The 7,426-nt window shown below is 44.5% G+C and overlaps 2 protein-coding genes and 1 long non-coding RNA gene across 9 annotated transcripts in view; 2 read left to right on the top strand and 1 right to left on the bottom strand.

Moving 5' to 3' along the window:
- LOC106953951 (uncharacterized) overlaps window positions 1-2,411 on the top strand; it is an 8,246-nt gene extending 5,835 nt beyond the window's left edge. The window contains exon 2 of the long non-coding RNA XR_001426275.1: window positions 22-2,411. This is a non-coding gene — a long non-coding RNA (uncharacterized LOC106953951). The remainder of the gene's footprint in view (window positions 1-21) is intronic.
- LOC106953950 (calcium uptake protein 3, mitochondrial-like) overlaps window positions 1-3,354 on the bottom strand; it is a 24,997-nt gene extending 21,643 nt beyond the window's left edge. For 4 of the 5 annotated variants that reach the window (XM_015043101.1, XM_015043102.1, XM_015043103.1 and 1 more), the window contains exon 1: window positions 2,593-3,354. In XM_015043101.1, the coding sequence (XP_014898587.1) occupies window positions 2,593-2,826 (234 nt within the window). In that variant the 5' untranslated portion in view covers window positions 2,827-3,354. The remainder of the gene's footprint in view (window positions 1-2,592) is intronic. The other variant, XM_015043105.1, reaches the window with a different exon arrangement.
- Window positions 3,355-3,659: 305 nt separating this feature from the next.
- Window positions 3,660-6,996, top strand: fgf20b (fibroblast growth factor 20b). Of its 3 annotated transcripts, none has more exons than XM_015043097.1 (4): window positions 3,660-3,763; window positions 4,660-5,362; window positions 5,648-5,751; window positions 6,661-6,996. In XM_015043097.1, the coding sequence occupies exons 2-4, from the start codon at window positions 5,077-5,079 to the stop codon at window positions 6,904-6,906; spliced, it is 636 nt and encodes a 211-aa protein (XP_014898583.1). In that variant the 5' UTR covers window positions 3,660-3,763; window positions 4,660-5,076; the 3' UTR covers window positions 6,907-6,996. The 3 variants fall into 3 exon arrangements, with proteins under 3 accessions (XP_014898583.1, XP_014898584.1, XP_014898586.1); XM_015043098.1 differs by having other exon boundaries at window positions 4,632-5,362; XM_015043100.1 differs by lacking the exon at window positions 3,660-3,763 and having other exon boundaries at window positions 3,777-5,362.
- The last annotated feature ends 430 nt before the right edge of the window (window positions 6,997-7,426 follow it).

The raw sequence follows: 7,426 nt of genomic DNA, 5'->3' as shown, positions 1-7,426 counted from the left end.
AGTACCACAACACTGCAGCAGGTATACATCAAAAACTTGTGGGACAGGAGATCTTAAGGATAAAGGTTGGAGAACCCCATTCGACTTTAAGGGCAACATCAACGAGTTGTCTATGGACACCAGAGGGAAAACTGTAGACCTGCACAAGACTGGGATGGTCTACAGGACAATAACTAATTCTGGAATAAACTTCACTCGCTATGTTTGGAGGAAGAAGAAAAAGAAGAACGAGTACAGTCTCAAGATCACCATCCCCAACGTGAAGCATTTGAACAGTTATGCATCAGGTTTTTCTGAAGCATGACTTTTCTGATAGACGGGAGCGTGTACCATAACATTCTGGGTAACAACCTCCTTCCCTCATTGCAGATGGGTCGTGTCTTATAGCATGACAGTGACTCAAACCAGGTTAACTCTGGAGTGGCTCCATAAGACAGAGGTCCTGGAGTGACCTAGCCAGTCTCCAGACCTGAACTCAATAAAAAGAAAATCTTTGGAGGGAACTGAAACTCTGGTTTGCCCTGAACGTCGAAAGATCTGGAGGAGATGTGCAGGAATGATCCCTGCTGCCGAGTGAAACCTGGTCAACAACTACTGGAAATACCTAACTTCTGTAAGTTAGTATTTACGGCTGGCAATAAATACTAAGTTCTATTTCTCCATTGTACCACATTCAAACTAATTATTAAAAAATTATACATTATTTTCATGATTTTTTCCCCAAGATTCTGTCTCTCAAAGTTGTCGTATATAAAAACGACAGACCCCCATTCTTTGTACGTGCGGAAACTTGACGCATCTGTAGTGTATAAAATACTTATTTTCCCCACTGCACAGCTCATAGAAACACGACTCGTTTCAGCGATAATACTGTCTGAAAGATCCACCTTGCAAAATCCCCTGAAGCTTTCCTTGTCACGAAACGCCTCTCTTGGTCCAGTAATGGGCAGCATGCCTTCTTTTTCATCCCAGCACAGTAGATAATGTCCCTACAACTGCTCCGACCCAGCCGGATCAGACGGCTGGATTGGTGAAGACAGAATGGATCTCTCTGTCAGGTGGCCCACCGCCAGATCCACTGGGCACACTGCAAACACCTAGGGAATGTGTGCCCCCCTCTGCTTAACCATTAAACCCCCCTCCTCTAACCACCACCCACCCCACCTCTTCAAACATCAGGCCCTCTGCCAAGCCAGAGTGTCCAGTTTCTTGTGTCCCTAGATAGCTTCTGTGTAAGGACATCGGGCAGCAATCCCCGGCTCATACCGACTAATATCCAACAAGGAAACTGTTGCTCTGCAGGGAATTAAGTGTGCATGCTTTGTTAGTCCCCGAGCATTTTCAGCATGTGCCAGAGCTTTGGTGGATCTTATCTAATTACGCGGCTACATGAGTTTGGAGAAATAGTGCAAAGAGTTCAAGCAGAGCTGCTGAGCGCCATGTAAAGGTTTTAAAGATGGCCGAAACAGACTGTACAGCTGATGTCACCACTATTTTCTTCTGTTCATGTGTATATAAAAGGCCTTTTATGAAAAATCTAGCGTTCAACATACAGTTAGGTTTGTATGTTAGGAGGAAGGATGCTGGGTTTACTTTGTTACTGAATAAAGGTCATTTTTTTCATGACATTTTTGCTTACTTTTCCCACACAGTGATAATACCTGGACCGTCTTAGGATGAAATCTTTATGCTGTAAAACAAAAACCACCCAATGACCATTACACAAACACTTGATTGGACTCAGATTTAGGATATTTGGATATTTATCCCACACTCTAAATCTGTCGTTTTGACCCTCTGACTATTGCTAAACCATTTTTCGCTCTATTGTGGCAGGCTGTAAAATCCTACTGAAAGATACCACAGCCTCTAGAGATCAATATGATTGATTGGTCTGGAACTATGCAGACCTACATGGAGCAAAACCCCATGCGCTGTGCATTCTGATTAGGCCTGCATACAATAAACAATAAATCAATTAATCACATGATAAATTATAGTAAAGTGCAGCTATGTTTTTTTTCTAGCTAACAAATAATCAAAGCCTATTTAAAAAATTAGCTGTGCAATCATTTTATGTCAAACAGTTGCTCCAGTTATTGCGTTTTTGTACAGCAACAAGTATGTTTATTATTTAGTATCAATGTAAAACTTATCCTCCACTTTGACAGTTATGTGATACAGCATATCCGTCCTGCAATTAAATAACATGTTTTGTATATTGATACATCCGGTCTGAAAGATTTTTGTTTTAGAAACTTCAAGGGATTAATGTACAGTGCATCAGTGTAAGTCTAAAACATCAGCAGCGTCTCTGCGTGTCACCTTAGTTGTGATGTTTTGTCCATTTCCGGTGTGAACAATGTTTACAAAAGCGTCAGGGATTCAATAAAAACCACTTGGTCACGTGAGCTCGGATGACAGTTTAGTCTTTTCAGCACCAAAGGTCGCGGATAGCTCCCGAAAGAGACAACAACCAGCCGAAGAAAAGTTAACCTCATCTCCAAAAATTAAATAGCCGATAAAGTGCTGCTGTCGGCGATCAACTCCAGACTGTTTCGGAGTTGAACGTAGCCAGCTGCCTCACGGTACCTTGTCAGCAGCAGAGACGGTCGGCAGCGCCAGATGTACGAGCCGTGCCTCGACGAGGCTCCTCGGTTTCACACCGACCAGCGAGCCGCAGTAGAGAGCCGCAGCGCCGGCCGCGGCTGCGACACAAGCGCCGGCTGCGACCACCTTCAGCGTCCTTCTGCCATTTGACGGTGTTTGCTGAGGAAGCACTCCGTTCCTGAGAGAAGCGACCAGCCTGCGCAGTGCGGCGGCCATGGTTGTTTATTCTGGCTCTGACATCTCGGACATCGCGAGAAATGGTGGGGACGCTGAGATGAGACGAGATGAGGGGCGTCATGTAGATTCAGCGCTCATCTAAAAGCGCTGTTTCACTCTGGACTACCTGTTAGTCAAACTGGAATTATTTTATGCCATTTAAAGGTTATAGAAAAGTCAGGGTGTGATTTCTAAAATATACATATTGTGAAAATTCTAAATGTTTTTTTATTTATTTAATCTTTATTTATTGTCTCATTGTGATCCATTGTGGTAAAACAAACTAAATAATTACAAACATGGCAAAAAGTAATTAAGAAAACGGATTAAATTAAATGATAATGTTCTAAATTTAAAGGCTTTTTCGCTGCTTTGAACATGATCCAGGATAGAAAAACTACAAAGTATGACTGGTCAAATCTGGATAGTGTTATTCTACACTTAAGGTAACTTCTACGAAACATAGTTTGTGAGCTTGGAGATATTTATTCAAATATTACTTTTAAGGCTTTTTATGCCTTGTACCAGGCTGCACAGTGGCGCAGTTGGTAGAGCTGTTGCCTTGCAGCAAGAAGGTTCTGGGTTGGATTCCCAGCCCAGGGTCTTTCTGCAAGGAGTTTGCATGTTCTCCCTGTGCATGTGTGGGTTCTCTCTGGGTACTCCAGCTTCCTCTTATAGTCCAAAAACATGACTGTCAAGTTAATTGGTTTCTCTAAATTCTCCCTAGGTGGGAGTGTGTGTGTGTGTGTGTGTGGATGTTTGTCCTGTCCGTCTCTGTGTTGCCCTGCGACAGACTGGCGACCTGTCCAGGGTGTAACCCGCCTCTCGCCCAGAATGATAGCTGGAGATGGGCACCAGCACCTCCTGACCCCACTAAGGGACAAGGGTGTAAGAAAATGGATGGATGCCTTGTACCAGGATTCAGCTTGAAAATAAGGTAAGGTGCAGGTCTCTCCCTCTGATTCCCACTTTTTGTGTTTGAAATTATGTTTATATTTAATATCTTTACTAGATTCTAGAGGAGGAATGGAAGTCACAGAGCAAAGTTTCAGCACCACCTGCTTATGTTGGTCCATTGTTTTTTATTGCAGAACATCAAATCTTAAAGCGCTAACTCACTATTGTCAACTCTACTCAGCTGTCGGACGGTCTGACTAAAGTCAGTCACTTCAATATCTTCACGCTTGTATATCTAAACGAGTTCAAGTGGTTACAGCCTTCATTTCCAAGATGCTGTTTCTCTGTGTGAACCAAAAACCAGGACAGAAAGCTGTTAAATATCCCGCACCTCATTACTGGAAGGATCTAAAGACTGAGGATACGGTTTCATTGAATAGTTTCGAAGGTCTCTAGAATCACAAAGTGACAGAAACCACTGACTGTAGATGTTTTATGTGATTTGTTTTGTTAGAGTCGTGTTTGAAAGGTTTGAACTGTCTTGTTTTTATCTGGTTTTGCCGCTGGATATCCCAGGACACTCTTATAAAACAGACTTTCAATATCATTAAGTTTCACTTTATGGCAAAAATAAGGGTCACAAACAAAGTTGCAGAACTTGATGACTCCTAGAGAGCTAAAGCTTTAGAATCAAATATGTCTTCGATTATTTTATAATTTACTGAGGTTTTTTTTCTCAGGATTCTGAATAATCTCAGTATCCTTTTGTGTTTTTTGTGTGGGTTTTATTTTCTTTCCCCAGTGGCCCCGATCCTCTTCCGTACAAAAACAGAGTGTCGGCTGAGTCCTAAACTAATGTCGATGCTTGGTTTAAATTTAAACAGCTGTAGTGTTTTTTCCTCCACCAGCCCATATCTCTTCTACTCCGTGCCTCAGGAGAAGGGGGGTTAAAAATCGCCTGCCAGGGCACGCCCATCACTAGCGCTGTGGTTTTTACACCTGCCTCACCAACCCTGCCACTTTGAGCTCAGACCTCCAGGGACTGCTTCACCTGCAGCCAGCACCGACCGCTTCCTCCGAGGCGTACCACCGGCCGACGCTGCGGACAGGTGTCCAACATGAGCGCCGACGGCCGCTGACTGCAGCCCGCCTCCATCCGACCAACTCTCTCTGCGGCGGAGGGGAAGCGGCGAGTGTTTTCCCCGCGCCGCCGGGGAGGGACGTGCGCTAAGTAACGGAGGACACAAACATGCAATAGGCGGCATCCAGGTCCGCCGCTACGCCAGAGCGCTCCCACCGGACCTCCGTGTACCTGCTGAACTTTACCCCTCCCACCCCTCCGCTCCTGACGCGATGGCAGCCGCCACTCTCGGGGAAGTTGGAGGCGTCCTGCACGGCATCGACGGCGTCGTTCACGTCGGCTCCCATTTCGTCCTCACGCCTCCCGGGGACGGGCCGACTCTGCTGGGGGAGCACCACCTCGCCCCCGGGGACAGGCGGTACCTGCCGACCACGCCGGATCTGAAGCACTTAAAGGGCATTCTGAGGAGGCGGCAGCTGTACTGCAGGACGGGGTTTCATCTGGAAATACTTCCGGACGGCACGGTGCAGGGGACCAGAAAGGACCACAGTCGCCATGGTAAATATTAAAATCCATATCGGCGTTTTCAGAGCGCTGTAGTTCACAGCAAATGTCAGGTCAGGACTCCTCACGCGACACTTTTCTGTTCTAGTCACGTCGATCAAGTCGGTATAATCCAATCACGCAGACAACAGATTCCAATTGTAGCCAACATAAAACTAACGAAAACACAAACAAGTCACGGGAATATTCTGACCGGATTCAGTCGGGGTCGCAGTTGGAAACCAGATTTTTCTGAGCTTCTTTGATCATGCGCAGAACAACTGTGTTATTCTTCTGCAGGTATTTTGGAATTCATAAGCCTCGCTGTGGGACTGATAAGCATAAAAGGAGTGGACAGCGGGCTTTACCTGGGGATGAACGACAAAGGGGAGCTCTATGGCTCTGTAAGTACCGCATCTCTTTGGATGAATGTTGATTAAATAAAATAAAAAAAATGCGTGTTTAGAAGGAGGAAGAAAAGTGAGGATGACTTTTCATATCTTGAACTAGAAATCAGAAATTCCTCCTTCTGCCGAGAAAACGTGAGATGCTATTAAACAGAAATGTTTTAGAATGATTATAGTCCTTAAACTTGAATATTTGTTTCTGCTTTTCACTGTTTGAACATATTCCAGTTGCAATTTTTGTCACATAGAGATATTTGATGTTGAGGAATTCACTTATATGTTACTGCATCTGTTCTAAGGTGTGACTGATAGATTTTTATTATTATTATTATTATTATTATTATTATTTTAATGGTTGTAGCGCATGTCGGAGACGATAAAGTACGTATGAATCGTGATAAATATTGTATTTGCAGTCCGGCGCTTACAACTTTTTTTCAAAAAAAGATTTGAATGGGCTTTGATTCACAGTCCTCTCAAAGCTTGTCCACCTTCTTCTAGCACAGGTTTTCCTTCCACTCAACTTTCCATTTATTTATTTATTTATTTATTTTTTTAAGATAGGACACTTTGTGACCAGCCAGCAGCCATACCAATGACATTTTTCAGCTTCCCTACTTTTGGAGGGACTATCTGCTGAACTGTCTCGTCTCCATGACTACGGAGGCCATGACTTGACCCTAGCGTAATATTTCTGTATTGAAACTTATTTATTTGAATTTTGAGTTTGGAAATTGAACTAAATTACCAAAATAGATAGATGTTTGCAATTCATAGAGACCTATCAAACTCTTTATGACCCTTTTTTCCCCCGTTTTGACCCCTTTAGATAGCCGTAACAGGAGTTTGGTTTGTTTTTGCTTAGACCAAACCTCTGCTTTTTCTTTTCTGTTTGTTTGTTTTTAGGAAAAGCTCACAGCCGAATGCGTCTTCAGGGAGCAGTTCGAGGAAAACTGGTACAACACCTACTCGTCCAACCTCTACAAACACGGAGACAAAGGGACGCGTTACTTTGTGGCTTTAAACAAAGACGGGACTCCAAGGGACGGGACGAAATCCCGACGGCACCAGAAATTCACACACTTCCTGCCCAGGCCTGTGGACCCAGAGAGAGTGCCAGAACTGTATAAGGATATCCTGGGTCACAGTTGAGATGCCAAAGTCTCTGATCGGGGAGTAGCTGCTTTAACGCCCCTGTTCGGCAGGGCGTGAAATAAAACAAACAAAAAAAAAGCAAAAACAGAAGCGAGGCTGAGACGATGCCTTGGCGCAGGCATGGCGGACCATGACAGGCACCGGGGCCCAGGGTGGGGTGTGGGGGGCCTCTCGTAGGAATGCACATTGGCCATCTCTCAGCGGCCATGAAGACAGGCTAGAATGCCTCGGCATGAGGGGCTCATTTGTTTCGGAGGCCGGACCGACCCGTCCCAAGAGGAGTCCAGAGGGGGACGAGCGTGGAAGTGGAGCCCAGGAGTCCCGCCACGGGTTTGCATGGCGATCCTTTTCTTCGAGCGAGAACCTGCTGTTGGTTGAGAAGGACTTTGAAGGAATTCTTTTTTTTTTTTCAGACCTGTGTCGAGACATTTTGAGAAGTGTAAAAGTCTATTTATTCTTTTTTTTTTTTTTTACCTGTGTCGAGACATTTTGAGAAGTGTAAAAGTCTATTTATTCT

Source organism: Poecilia latipinna, unplaced genomic scaffold, assembly GCF_001443285.1.
Source record: "Poecilia latipinna isolate Pla-1442-1.1 unplaced genomic scaffold, P_latipinna-1.0 Scaffold615, whole genome shotgun sequence".
Taxonomy (NCBI): domain Eukaryota; kingdom Metazoa; phylum Chordata; class Actinopteri; order Cyprinodontiformes; family Poeciliidae; genus Poecilia; species Poecilia latipinna.
This window is presented reverse-complemented; position numbering and strand designations above follow the sequence as displayed.